Genomic DNA, 14773 nt, shown 5'->3' with positions numbered 1-14773 from the left:
CTCAGGCCATCCACCCACCTCAGCCTCCCAAAGGCGCGGGATTACAGGCTGAGCCACCGAACCCGGCTGTGTCTTACCTTCTTAATGAGATTCTGACATTTTAGGGTTGAATCAATATTTACTCTGTATCTTTCAAATACAAAGGTCAGAAATATGGAAGTTCTTGTAATTGCATTGTCAGTAGGAGACTCTGAGGTTTGGGAAAAGTCACATAACACACTTTGCCTTAACTATCATGAGTGTCTGTCATTCTAAATCACTACTGATCTCAGATTCCTCCTGTAATTTGCGTGTTTATACCCACAGCATAAAACATCACAAATGATTTCTTGAAAAAAAATTTTTTAGCCAGTTCAGGCCTTATGAATCCAGTCTAATGCTTCAAGTGCCACATTTTGTTTTTCCATGGGGTAAAAAAGCCAAACACAACTTTCAGTTTTTACTCACATTTATCAGAAAATTTTATAAATGTATACTTCTCAATAGATATGATTCCAAAATGACAGAACTCTTGTCTTTATGGGAAAAAAAGAAATAAAAAAAGAAATAAACATAAAAGAGTGTCCTGCTAAAAGATATGTAAGTTATAAAGTGACACCACCAACTGGAACATGTTCACTCATAAAAGGAAAACACCTATGCTGAGTAAGGTAATTTAGCTATTACCTTACTGTTGAGTAAATATCTAAATTACCTTACTCGGGTGAGAGGAAGAAACATCTAGAAGTGAGCTTTTGTAATTTTGTGGTCATTAGTAGATAAACATCAACTGCCCTCAGCAAGGTTGGTCTAATTGTAGAACATTGAGAGAACAATGGGTTTTGAACTGGTCAGAAGATATGCATTCTTTTAGTGTGTCCTGTGTGTCACACTACAGGCTGAATATCCTTCATCCCAAATGCTTGGGACCAGAAGTGCTTTGGATCTCAGAACTTTTCAGATTTTGGTATATTTCCATTATATTTACTGGCCGAACATCCCTCACCCAAAATGTAAATACGAAATGTTTCAATAAGCATTTCCGTTGAGCATCTTGTCAGCTTCCTAAATGTTTTAGAGTTGGGAGCATTTTCGAGTTCTAATTTTCAGATTACAGACATTTCACCTGAAGACTTAGAGACCTTGACCAGGATGGAGTTCTGGCACTTGTCCTCCAAACTCTCCCTTGCTCCGTTCACACACACACACACACACACACACACACACACACACACACACACACACCACTCCCTTCTACAGACATACAACTTATTTATGTTAATATACTGGTAATAGGTAGAAACATCTTGTCAAAGTTGCTCTTTCTGGTCGGATGCAGTGACTCAAGCCTGTAATTCCAGCACTTTGGGAGGCTGAGGTGAGAGGATTGCTTGAGCCCAGGGGTTTGAGGCCAGCCCAGGCAACTTGGTGAGAACTCATCACTACAACATATCAAAAAAAAAAAAAAAAAAGCAGGGTGTGGTAGTGCGCACCTGTAGTTCCGGCTAATTGGAAAGCTGAGAGGAAAGGATCACTGGAGCCCAGCAGGTTGAGGCTGAGGTGGCAGTGAGCGTGCCACTGAGTTCTCGCCTGGGTGACAGAGTGAGACTCTGACTCAAAACAAAAGAAAACAAAAACAAAGTTGCTCTTTCATTGATGGATATCTGTTTCCTACCATTTGGCAGCTCCAATGACAATCAGACATGATAGAGAAAGAAAAGTCTCTCAGTGTTTGTTCTTAGTGTAGCATCTTGACAGGAAAAAAAAAAAAAAAACCGGCAACAAATATAGCAAAATATAATAGGAACAAAAAGCAATATAGGCAATTTCCATATAGCAAATTGTGATATAAAAATATGAATATCAAAGCACTGAATGACCCTTCTTGTGACTTTTTAAATCTACTGTTGGATCTTATAGCCATGGCAAACACCGGTATAAAAAGTGGACTCATTTGTCTCTTCAAGACAGGAGTGGATTTAAAGTAAACTATTGTTTTTCAGGCTGTGTAGGTCATAATAGATTGCATCTGGCTTTCAGGATTTTCAACTCTCCCAAAAAACCTCAAACCCTCTTTGGAAGGAAGGGACTTATTGGAAGGTAAATGTGTTTCCAAAGTTTCCAACTGGAATAACCAAACATCCAGAGAAGTGGATACGAATTGAATTGTCTAGAGCTCTCTCTACCTTTTAGAAAATTTCCTCCAGTTCACAGGACCAGGAATATTCTAACAAATGTTTCATGAGTTTCATAATAAAAGAGAGTTCAGTGTAGGATATTGCCAATAGACATGATTTGTTAATAAAACACATTTAAAATTTGAAGACAGACCCTTGCCTGAAGAGATAGAGGCCCTAGTATTTCTACTCTAGTTAAAACATGCTACTCAATTTATCCTGTTCTATTCACTGCATGCCATTTTTTAGTGAATATGTGCAAAGTTCATTGAGAATATTTTTACCAATACTTGACTAGGCTTCTGTGCATGGTGTAGAAACTAGGATAACATAATTCCTGATTCAAGAATGCATAAATTTAGTAAAGAGTAGGAGAAAGACAGAATGAGGTAGAGGGGAGTGATTGGAGAAGAGTTTTTGTTTCATTTTATTTTTATTTTAAAGATGTAGGATACAATTCAGGATTAAGTAGAAAAGTAGTCATTGTACACATAGAGTCTGGACCTGCTTGGGTCCTTACTTCATCCGGTTTCAGTTCAGGTATCCTTACTGATGTTACGTGCCACCCCCCAACCCTGGCAGCGTCCCACTAGTGCCAATCCTGTTCTTATAATACTATGATTAATGTTTAAGGTCTGTTTATGGGTGAGAACATGTGGTACTCACTTCTTTGTTTCTGTGATAGATCAGTGAGTATTATAGGTTCTAAATCCATCCAAATTTCAGTACAGTCCATAATTTTGTCCTTCTTTATGGCTTCATAATACTCCACCATGTATATGTAACACATTTTTAAAAATCCAGTTCTCTTTCGATGGGCAGCACGGTTGGTTCCATGTTTTTGCTATTGTGAATAATGCTGAGATAAATATGCATGTACAGTTATCTTTTTCATAGAGTGATTTGAATTCCTACAGGTATATTCCCAGAAGAGGGATTGCTAGGTCATATGGAAAGTCAATTTTTAGATCTTTTAGGAATCGCCATACTGTTTTCCACAGAGGGTGTACTAGTTTGCACTTCCACCAACAGTGTAGAAATATTCTCATTTATCCACATTCTCACCAGCATCTGTTGTTTTTTGAGTTATTAATGATGGTCACCCTGTCTGGAGAGCAGGGAGACAGACCACAGAGTGGGAGAAAATATTTGCTACCTGTGTATCTGACAAGGCATAACATCTAGAATTTACAAGGAACTCAAAGACACCGAAAGGAATAAAACAAACAGCCCTAATTAAAAAGTGGGCAAAATATAATAGACACTTCTCGAAAGATGACATATGAGGAGAAGAAATATTTAAGTATGCATCCCACAGAGGCTGCTTACTGACAGTGATTTAAATTAATGATATACTCTGAAATGCAAGGGCCTCAAGTATAAAGGGGAGGGTAATAATTGCTACTGCAAGAGACTTCTGAGTATTAGATGTAATGTACCACAAGAGTATGGGGTAATAAGAGACATGTTATATTAAATCATACAATGCAATTGTATTAATAAAATGTCCATTTATCTACTACATAGTAAGTTTAGTTAAATTGAAATAATATGTATTATAAGATATTTATACAAAGATTGTTTTTCCTAAATATAAAAATGGTTCCAGTCAAGAAAACCAAAGTACAAAACTAGGAAAAGTGATTGGGGGGTGGGTGGGCATTCTCACCCTGTTGGAAGATAAAAAGTTTTTATGAAGAAGAGATAAATCAAAGAAAAATAATATTATTTTATTGCATAGCAGACACATTGAAGAGATGAAGACATAAAAAATATACAAGCTTGGCACAGTGGTTCATGCCTTTAATCCCAGCACTTTAAGAGGCCAAGGTGAGAGGATTGCCTGAGCCCAGGGGTTCGAGATCAGCATGGGCAACATGGGAAGACTTCGTCCCTACATAATTAAAAATATCAGCCGGGCATGGTGGCACACGCTGTAGTTTCAGCTGCTTGGGAGGCTGAAGCAGAAAGATTGCCGGAACTCAGCAGGTAGAGGCTGTAGTGACTGTGAACATGCCACTGCAGACTCGGAAAAAAAAAATTACACATACACAAACACACACACACACACACACACACACGAGAGTATAAGAGAAAATCTGTAGTAATAGTTCTGTATATAATCATGGGCAAATTGTATAACTAATTTTTTTATTTAATTATAATAGTAATAAACATATATTAGTAATAAATTCTTTCTAGAACCACAGCTTTCTCAGTAAAAAAAACAACAACAACAACAAAAAACCCCAATAAACTTGAACAAAGGCTGCTGGTTCCAGTTAAAGAAAGTAAATATAAATATAAGAGGGTGGAAACAGGTGTTTCTGCAAATGTTTTGAGACGTTAAGGAAGTAGATGGTCATTTTCTTAAGGAGAACACTATGATATGGTTCGGAATTACACAGGCGAATGTGGAACCAGGTTTAATCGAAGAAGTGGAAGATAACTAAATTGGAGTTTCTGAGAGTTACCTGGAAAGGAGGGATGAGAAATGTTAAAAAAAGAAAGAGAAAGAGACAGATAGAAATCAGCAAGATTGATGTTGAGAAGCTGGAAGCCTACAAAGGGCTATACAGACAGAGGCGACTGTCTGGTGAAAGGTTGGCATCGAAGGACTTTAAAGAACAGTTATGCCTACTAGTAAAGTCTACAAAGTACACTCAAATGCATTTATCTCTGTAGTCATGTACTGAAAGAGACCATACCACTAATTTTGGACTATATGCTTCACTATCATGGCATCTTAAAATTTTTATAAAAAGACACAAGGAATTTCTTTAGGAATTTCATAAATATCAATGGAGTAAAAAGAAAATTTAACTCTTAATATGGAATAAGGTGAAGAAAAGTGTTCTAGGAAGTCATCCAAGGATTTCTTATAAAGAGAATATGTCATAATTGACTTAATAGAACACTTCCCAATTAAAAGTTACACCATCCCCCACCTTGGGGAGGTGAATTTTCTCTTTTCTTTCTCTTTCTTTCTCTAATTTATTTCTAAATAAACTTTTCTTTCAAAAAAAAAAAGTTACACCAGCCCCTACTGAAAGATTCCTTTGTAGAAGAGAATATCTAGCATCATGCATCCTCAGAGGGAAAATTTAGATTTTAGACAGTCAAGAGATTACATTTATTGATGCTACAACAAAGCTTTCTAGTATTACTTTTAAAAATATGCAGGGGATGACTATTGTCTCTACAGTATGGTAGACCTTGGGTTTTGAGATTGGCACCTCTGCTGACTTTTCTTTGAGCTTTTTCTGGGGACTCTTTCCTGGGCTTGTTGAGGTACGCACAGCTGGGTTGTCCTGTACTGACTGAGGTGCTGAAAAAGAAAAGAAACATTGTGAAAAATGACAGCCCTCTATGTCCCACTTTGTGTTCCTCACAGCATCATCTGTGTTTGAAGTCAAAGAGGAGGAAATGCATTCTGAGTAAGGCGTTCCTGAACTAACTACTAATACCAGCTGGTAAATTCACTCTAATAAAATACATTCCATGCCAGTGGTGATTTTCAGTTTTGCGATCCAGGGATCTAACTTTATATCTTATGATCAGCATTTCTACAAATATTTTAGATAAAAATATAGAAAGAGAGCTTTCCAATGGCATCCATGATTTAAAAACAAACAAACAGTTGGGCTCGGTGGCTCAGCCTGTAATCCCGCGCCTTGGGAGGCTGAGGTGAGTGGATTGCCTGAGCCCGCAGGTTCGAGATCCACCTGGGCAACTTGGCGAGACCTCATCTCTACAATAAATCAAAAATGAGCCAGGCGTGGTAGTGCATGCCTGTAGTTCCAGCTACTTGGAAGGCTGAGGCGGAAGGATCGCCGGAGCCCAGCAGGTTGAGGCTGCGGTGGTTGGGAGCGGCCACTGCACTCCAGTGTGGGTGACAGAGTGAGACTCCAACTCAAAAAACAAACAAACAAAAAACAAACAAATAAACAAAAACTCAGAAAACAATCAAGATTTCAGATAAAATAATTAAGACATAAATCTATTTCAAAAGATGCAAAGGCTAAAGGATACATTTAATGGGAACCAGTCTTATTTAACTCTATTTAAACGTTTTTATTTATTTATTAATTTAGTTAGTTAATATTCACAATAGTAAGCATTGAGATTTTTTTTAGCGAGCTTTTGTTCTGTCTTTCAGGATCTCTTTCTCCTATAAATTCATATGGGATGTGGAGGAAGAATATTTAATATATGAACTAGAATTAATATGAAATGCAATGATAAGTGCTAAAATCAAGGTGCACATAAGATAGAGTCATAGCACTAAACGTCAATTGCACAAACACGTGGAGAAGAGTTTTCCTAGTGATTTATGTGAGAAAATCCATGACTCTTGGTCTTGATTACAAGTTCAACATCATCCAATAATGTGATGCACTTGTTAAAGAAAAAACGGATGTATTTTGTAAAATCAGAAATAATTATTCAACATCTTTGGGAAATTCCTTGGAAGAGGAATTTGAGAGGATATTATATAATCAAAGGTAAAGCAAGGCATCATGAAGTGAGTTGACCATGGAGAAGATAGGAGGTTATTAGGATAAATATGTTGTGCAAAACTATATAAGTAATCATTAGGTGAAAGAAATGTTCTGTTTCTGTGCAAAGAAGTCTGAGAACTAAGAAAAAAACAAGTGGAAATATTAGGATAATTTTTGAGTTAGGTTTCTCAATAAGCAATTGGGAGGGTATTTGGTAATATTGTGAGTGTCTCATCACCTGAAATACTTAAGAAAACATTCAGGAAATAATCACCTTTGCATTCTTGGTGCACTAAATTAATATCTAAATTTGGTCAAAAGTTTGCTTTCTGGACTTCCAAATTTCTTTCAAATATAAGGTCCTTTTATTTTAAGAGAAAAGGATTAATTCTGGATACAATTATTTTAGAATCAAGGGTACAAGATTGTTTTAAGATTAGTAAACACTGATTATTTGGTAAGCAAGGAGGTAGACTCACAGATATAAACTCTGCAAACAAAAAACCCAGTTCATGTTGACCATGTTGGAAATCAATGGACTCAATAAATTTGAAACCAAAACTTTCACTGTAGAACATTGAAATATGTTTCAGTTCTTTGCTGCTGTCTGGGAAATAGCTATTTCTTGTACTGTCTCCCACACATATAGAAGGGAAAGCTTTGTGCTTAACTATTTGTTGCACTCCCAGTGTCTACACTGAGACCCAATGAGACACTCTTCTCTTTTTCCTGAGCATATACATATCCTGTGTTGCCAATGACTTTGGCAATTATGCATGACCATATGAATGGGTTCTAGCTAATTGATGGAAGCACAATATAGGGTGGCACATCTAGGCTGGGCCTAGAAAAATCTCCTACAAATGATCCCCCATAGTCTTTCAAATGACGCTAACTGAATGGTTATAATCAAGTTATTTTAGCATCATGTGCTGCAGATATCAAAGGCAAAGGATGGAAGATGTTTAGATGTCTGAGTTAGCACTTGGAGAAGAGGTGACTACTTATCCAGGATGGCCATTTGGAATTTTCATGAATAAGGCACACATTTCTATCACGTCTGACTTAGTCAAATTATCCCATGTTTTCTTAACCTATCCCTGCATTTTTGGATTGTTTGAATTTGATATTTTAAGATACATATCCAGTCATGATTCATGCATTAATTAAAACCCAGTGACGGCAGGAGCATTGGTTGTCTCATGCATTATTCTCTATCCAAAACATAGAACAGGGATGTGATAAATATTTTTCTTTTGTAAAAATCTATTTATTTATTGTAGAGATGTAGGGTACAAGTGAGGATTTACAACATATCCAGGCTGCATTCAGGTGAAGTTTGAGATTCTAGCTGGCCCTCACGACCCCGGTAGTGGACCAGGTACCCATTGTGTAGTCATATACCACCTACCCTCATCTCTTCCTCTCTCGCCTAACAGTGCCCAGATCTGATGATCACCCCCTGGTGCTAATCTGACTAGTGTCCAGGGCCCACTTATGGGTGAGAATATGTAGTAGTTAGTTCTTTTTTTCTGTGGTAAACAAATGTAGTGAGAGATAGATTACTTAATATGATGGTCTCCCATTGCATCCAAGTTGCTGCAAATACCATGATTTTGTTCTTCTTCATGGCAAGACCTCAATTCTTACAATAAATCAAAAAATTATCCAGGCGTGATAGTGAGCACCTGTTGTTCCAGCTACTTGGAAGGTTGAGGTGGAAGGATCACCGGAGCCCAACAGGTCGACGCTAGGGTGGCCATGAACGTACCACCACTACACTCCAGCCTGGGCAACAGTGAGACTTCATCTCAAAAAAAAAAGAGGCATGTACAGTCCTACTAGGGTGTTCAGCGGCACTTCTCCACGCAGAATCAGATGAGAAACATGGAGAAAAGGGCTTCAACTTGCTACTTTGACAAAGGGCAGCCAGTCTGGGAATCCATAAAACCTTTACTCAAAGTGTTAAATTGAGTCAACAAAAACCAAAATCAACCATTAATGTTTAAATGCTGTGTGGTGCATTCTTTTATACTTAGAACAGTTTTGACTGTAGAGTATAACATTTAAAATAAAAGAACAATTTCAAGCAATGTGTGTGTAGGTGTTTGGGGCTGAGAATCTGTTCTCACAAGCACAATAAGATAATACAAAATATAGCTGGTGATGATGGTGCGCGCCTATAGTTCCAGTTACTAGAAAGGCTGAAGCAGAAGGATTGCCTGAGCCCATCAAGTCGAGGCTGCAGAGTCCATGAGTATACCCCTGCACTCCAGCTTGGGCAACAGACTCTGACTCAAAAAAAAAAAAAAGAGAAAGAATGCAAAATATTTTGACAGCACACAAAATTTATCTCAGATCATTGCTGCATACAGCCTATCTTGATTTTCTAGAATCTTTCAAAAGTAGCATCAGGACCACAACTCCCTGGCTGCCACTAAAACATACATGCATGGGGTTGAAGAGCAGAATTAAATGAAGTCCTTTTCCACATGGATCTTGTGAATTGCATCTTTCTCCAGGTTCTTAGGGGACTGTGAAGAACTGCCAGCCAAAGTTGCTGGAGAGTCCTTGACAAAAACATGACCCGAGTTTTCTGAAGAGACATAGACATTCTACACACTACCGTGGCATCTCTCATTATTACAGTCTCAATGGCCCACTTTATTCCTCTTGAATGTTCACTATAGCTAGTTTCATATACACACATATGCATATACACACATCACTTTGTCTTTTCTCTGGTGTCATTGAACAATGCGCTAATTAATAGTGAAATCATCATGTTGTTACAATTATTCAGAAAAATTATTTCTGCTTTCTATTTTTTTTTTAAACATAGCTCTCAAATCCATGACACAATTGGAATTCAGGAAAATAAAATGTTTGACTGCAAGTCGCCCAAGTCCTCCTGATCTACCTACTCATTTTACCTTTAATAATTATTAGGAAAGAGAGTGCTGTGACTACACTATGGTTCACCTTTCAGTTGCAACTCTCCTCAAAATGAATCATTTCAAAATGTCTGTAAGGAACTTGCAAACCCAGCTAACCTTAAAAAATGATTCAAGTCTGAGGTTTGAATATTTCTGTTTAAGTTGATTTAGAAATTCTGATATCTCCTTTTACCTTGAAAAAAATCTGTATAAATACGTATATATATATACATATACATATATATATATATATATATATATTTTTTTTTTTTTTTTTTTTTTTTTTGAGTCAGAGACTCACTCCGTTGCCCAGGCTGAAGAGTAGTGACACAATCACAGCCACCCCAGTGTCAACCCCCTGGGCTCCAGCAAACCTTCCGCCTCAGCCTTCCAAGTAGCCAGAACTATAGGCATATGCTACTACACCTGGCTAAATTTTTTATTTATTGTATAGAAGAGATCTCACCATGTTGTCCAGACTGGTCTTGAACTCGAGGGCTCAGACAATCCACTCACCTAGGCCTCCAAAAGTGCTGGGATTACAGGCTAAGCCACCGAGCCCAACCTGAGTATTTCTTAGCAGACCAGACGCTATCTCATAATACCCGTTTCCTCTTAATTCAATATTGTTTATTAGCTCTAGATGGAGGCTGAGAGTGTTTTCCTAAGATATAAATCACACATCACTATCCTCTACAAACACTTTCATAAATTTTGGAATTCCGTCTTAAAACTTACCATCTCTAAAGGCCTGGACAATGATGACCTTGGGTTTGTCCATTAGACTATGGCAGTTGCGATTGCTGAATATCTCAAAGATGGTGTCATAAGGCAGCTCATCTGATTTCTCCTCCTGTGCATCGTTCTGCAGATTCCACCCAGGATGCCATGAGACATGAGCACCAAGAATGTGCTGTCTGAGCAATTGTGCTCTGGTTTGGCTGCAAATTTCTGCAACTCTGTCTCTATACCCTGAAAAAGCCCCATGTTGCTTCAATACAACAAGCATTACAATTCATCTGACCTCCTAGATTTACAAGGAGCAATGCAAGAAACAGAAGTAACATCTGGGTCATGCTGCCTTCCCGCACTGGCTACTCAAGGATGATAGCTTTTCTTCCTTAACAGATAGTGGGTTTCTCCCTTCTCTTCCTGCTGGCATATATAAACTGTCTCCTTGATATTGTCTTTTTATGAATGTCATTCACTATATTTCTCCATTTCATCTATATCTTTTCTGTCCTAACAAGAGCCATGTGTTATAAATGCATGAAGCCACTTCTGAAACCCACCCCTCTGTGCTTAGAGTAAAAGCCCATTTGTGGTTCAACTGTCTCACCCTTCTCTCTGCTCCATTCTCCTTTAAACTCTAGTCACGCTCCTTATCTCTCTGTGCCTCTCACATGCCTGTTCCATTTCAGGCTAGCTCTTTCCGGTATAGCTCTCCTTGCTTGAAAGGCACTGCACTCACATTTGTCTGAGCCATGTCCCTCAGGTAGTCCTGTGTATCTACACACGGAGGCTTATCCAGGTCTTGCCATCAAACCCAGCTCCCCACTTCCAATTCACTCCCATGTTTTCGACATCCTTTTCTTTCTCCTTACTTTTGACTTTCTTATCACCCTTAGTAGAAATACTCGACCTGTGAAATTGTGTTTTGTTTACATTTTGACTTTTCCTCTCCTCTCTAACCTAGATCAGTGCCAGGTGGGAAACTCCTGTTTCATTCACGCACGTATCCCCATTGCCAGGAAGTGCTCCAGGCTCCAGGCTTCGATATTTGTTTTGCTTAACGTTCATTGCTCTAGAATTTTCTGGAGAAACTTAGGGCTGATTCTTTTTTATTTTTTTGAGTTGGAGTCTCACTCTGTCACCCAGACTGGAGTGCAGTGGCCGCTCCCGGCCACCTCAGCCTCGACCCGCTGGGCTCCGGTGATCCTTCCGCCTCAGCCTTCCAAGTAGCTGTAGAAGTTTCCATTTTACATCCATAGATTAGTCCAGGGCTTTAAACAGCCCCTGCATCTCTGTGATGTCAAACTCAGCTCCATTCCTTAGAGGAAGATGGTCAAACTCTATATTGCTTATCATGAGAGCCTGGTGACTGCAATAATTTTTCTCCTTTATCGGATAGATCTGGAGAAGATGGATATGCTGTGTATTGGATTTACCTGATTCTCTTTTGAATCCCCAAATACCCATCAATGTTCTTCATGAAGGTCTCCTGCGGCTGCTCCTTCCCCTGCCTCTACCAGAAGACACTGCCTTTTTCTCTCTCAAGAGCTCAGACCAATAACCAGCTCATACCTGGAGCTGTTATTCAAAGATACCGAAGAACTAGAATAATTCCTCCATACTCTTTCTACACTTTCTTCTCCACCTACTCAAATTTCTCTTAGCATTCAAACTACAGATTAAATTTCATAAAATCCTAGAGACATATGTCATTGGCTTTAGTATAGATTAATACAAAAAAGTGCATTTGCCTTTGGTAGCATTTTTATTTTTTGACAGATTGACTTATGATGTTTTGCAAGCTTCATTTATATATTAAGATATGCTTCATGTCTAGGGTTTATATCTAGAGTAAAATTCCCACTCAGTCATGTTATCTTATAAATATTTTGCTTCTGTGGCTACAGCTGAAGTTGTCACATATTTCTAACAGATATGAGATTAAATCAAAGAACAGATTGAGAAATCTGCATTTATTATGGGTTTAAAAAGAAATTGTAACCTGTGTAAAATTATATGATCTCTTCTTTGCTCCAAAACCTCTATGAAAAAAGTTACCACCATCCTTACTCCAATTCACAAAATTAAATACTTAGTGAAAGCAATTTTTTCTGTATTGTATGTATAGAGCAGAGCTCCTCTCCAGTTTATTCTCTACACAGTCTCAGGAATTCTTCACCAGGACAATGCTTGAGAGTATCTGTAGATTCCTTTGGCTCAGCTCCTTCAGTCTGGATTTCCAGGGGATCTACAGGATATGTCACATAATAAAAACTGTGATTTCTGCCTCTGTGAATCAATTTGTATCCCAATAAGATTGAGAGACAAAAATTCTGGTTAAAGACTTTTTCCACTGTAGGGGTTGTAGTTGAATCTAACCTGTAGTATCAGGAGATGGATTATTACTGGGAAAGAAGAAAAACGTTCCTGATAGGGAATCAGACCAACTCCCTGTAAACCCAACAAACAAACCAAACATGGTAATACATTTTCATAATTCTTGACAAAATACCTCAGTCACATGGGGCTAAAATTAGTCTTTCCATATTTAGAAAAAATAGGTTTTTTTATAGTGGTTTTATTATAGAGTACTCATTAATTCATGAGATCTTTCTATTGTGTGTGAGTGAGAATATATTGAGTAAATATTTGTCAGAGTGCTATCTATCAGAAATATTTATGAGACCTTTGTGCCATATTAAGTTTTCTAATAAAACTAGGGTGAAATTAATTTTAATCATATGTTTTATTATGCATAATATATACAAAACAGGATTAGCCACAGGTCAAGTACTTGATAGCTTATGGTGACTTGTGGCTAGCATATTGGATGGGACAACATCTAATTTTAGAGTGATTGTCCCCTTCTAACACATACAATATATGCAGATACATACACACACCAATCACTTAACAGTATCTTGAATTCTGTACCATCCAGGTATTATTTTTACAACCTTACCCCGAATCTTAACCTTTGAGAATGGGCTTCAATTATCCCTCACCAATTGTACAGTCAGCGATTTAATGGAGAAGTGCTGTCTGGTAACAATAGTGCTGCGTCCAAGGTCAAAGGGACAATTTTGTTTTTGTCAGAGATTCTGATGTAAGTCTGGATCTCTTGCCTCCAAAATACTGAACAACCAATACTAAGTTTCAATTCATGTTTTATAATGTGAGGAAATAATTCATCTATTTGGATAAATTTGTTTCAGTTAATTCTGACTATTCCCTAGAGAAATATCTAACAGTGCTTGAAGTCTTTTGTCTGAAATTGTGCAAGAGATTGGGAAATTCCATAGCACTCCCATGGAGGAGAAAGAAAAAAAATTATAAACAGAAATGAGAAGAGAAGTTCACCAATATCAAATACAACGAGGCTCTTTTCCATGAATGGAATGGACAATTATGTATTTTTTTCTGTTCAGTTACATGAGCCATTGAAAACATTACTGATTTATTTTATTTTAGTTAGAAAAGTAGTATTATTCAGTTTTTATATTTTACATTTTTTTCCATTCCAATCATTTGTATCCATTAGTTTTTCAAATAATATTTTAAGTTAAATGTCTTTTTTAAAAGTATGATTTTAAAAAAACAAACAAACCTATGTTTGGGAGATGCAGCAAGTTGTAAGAGTGTGTACGGATTCCAAGCCTTCTTTCTTTTCTAGATTAAACAGGGGTACATGCTATATCTTCCCATTTCAGAACTTACAAGTTATGTTTTCTCATCCAAAGTTTTCTGTTTCCAGTTAATTAATAGGTTTGGAGAACTGGCTAATTTAACAATCATCTCCTAATCACAGTTAAATAGTGTTTTCAAGTAAAATTAAAAGTTAGACAGAATTTCTATCTTACAAGCAATGGTAAAATTAACATAAAATAGATCATTTGTTTATTAAATAGTAAATATAATAGTAATCTTTTTTGGCAGGTAGAGATTTGAGTGTTTATCTCTCGAAGAAATAGTACTTGGCACACAGTGAGTTACAGACCGTTTTGTTAAATGAAACAAGCCAACAAACCAATAGCTTGTATTCTTTCTGTTCTCCACTCTGTACCCTCGATATTATGCAAGAAAACCTCAGAATTATATCCATATCAAGGTCCTATACCTCTTCTTACAGCCCAGCTCACTCAGCTACCTGGACTGCTGGACCAGTACACCCAAAGTGTCCTGGGACCATCTGGAGACCTCAGATGCAGATAGAGCCTAGGGGGCCACTGAATTCCTCTTGAGAAGGTTTACATCTGCCTCCTTCCTTTGCTAATTACAGAGGTTATTTCAGTTATCGTTTACTGCTCATTTGATTTCTAGGTTTGCTAAAATCATGTTTAAATCCCTGTTGTTTCAATTCTGACTCACATTTGCTGCATCATCATTGATTTTCAAAGATCAAAATTGTTCCTATGCCATCCTAGGCTTGAGGAAAGGAAAAATTTTG

General features: G+C 37.5%; 1 protein-coding gene across 1 annotated transcript in view; it reads right to left on the bottom strand.

Annotated features, from left to right (window-relative positions):
• LOC103267243 (caspase-4-like) overlaps positions 1–10603 on the bottom strand; it is a 35473-nt gene extending 24870 nt beyond the window's left edge. The window contains exons 1-2 of the mRNA XM_008064840.2: positions 10333–10603; positions 5324–5484 (exon numbers count right to left, since the gene is read on the bottom strand). Coding sequence (XP_008063031.2) covers positions 5324–5484; positions 10333–10603 — 432 coding nt within the window. The remainder of the gene's footprint in view (positions 1–5323; positions 5485–10332) is intronic.
• Between the last annotated feature and the right edge of the window lie 4170 nt (positions 10604–14773).

This window comes from Carlito syrichta, unplaced genomic scaffold (genome assembly GCF_000164805.1).
Source record: "Carlito syrichta isolate Samal-C Ts95f unplaced genomic scaffold, Tarsius_syrichta-2.0.1 Scaffold308079, whole genome shotgun sequence".
NCBI lineage: Eukaryota > Metazoa > Chordata > Mammalia > Primates > Tarsiidae > Carlito > Carlito syrichta.
This window is presented reverse-complemented; position numbering and strand designations above follow the sequence as displayed.